The sequence below is a fragment of the Corvus brachyrhynchos genome, unplaced genomic scaffold (genome assembly GCF_000691975.1).
Source record: "Corvus brachyrhynchos isolate BGI_N302 unplaced genomic scaffold, ASM69197v1 scaffold660, whole genome shotgun sequence".
NCBI lineage: Eukaryota > Metazoa > Chordata > Aves > Passeriformes > Corvidae > Corvus > Corvus brachyrhynchos.
The window spans coordinates 29,625-29,858 of NW_008235547.1; the positions used below are offsets into that span (position 1 = coordinate 29,625).

General features: G+C 65.8%; 1 protein-coding gene across 1 annotated transcript in view; it reads right to left on the reverse strand.

Annotated features, from left to right (window-relative positions):
• Positions 1-234, reverse strand: part of LOC103616123 (6-phosphofructo-2-kinase/fructose-2,6-bisphosphatase) — a 5,192-nt gene that overhangs the window by 2,579 nt on the left and 2,379 nt on the right. The window contains exon 5 of the mRNA XM_017735057.1: positions 123-179. Within this exon, the coding sequence (XP_017590546.1) occupies positions 123-179 (57 nt within the window). The remainder of the gene's footprint in view (positions 1-122; positions 180-234) is intronic.

The following is a 234-nucleotide window of genomic DNA, read 5'->3' on the forward strand; positions in this document are numbered from 1 at the left end:
TGGGGAGTGGGGGGGGCGGCCCGGCTTTTTGGGGGGTACACGCAGCTTTCCACAGCCCCCCCCCAGGTGCAGTTGTCACCTCCAGGTCCCTGTTGTCACACCCCCCCTCCCCAGGGTCTCACCTTGATGTTCTCCTCGATGATGGCGGGGTCGTTGCAGATGGACTCGATGAACAGAACCTGGGAGGAGGGGGAAAGGGGGGGCACCGGTGGCTCCCCCATGCTGTGACACCCC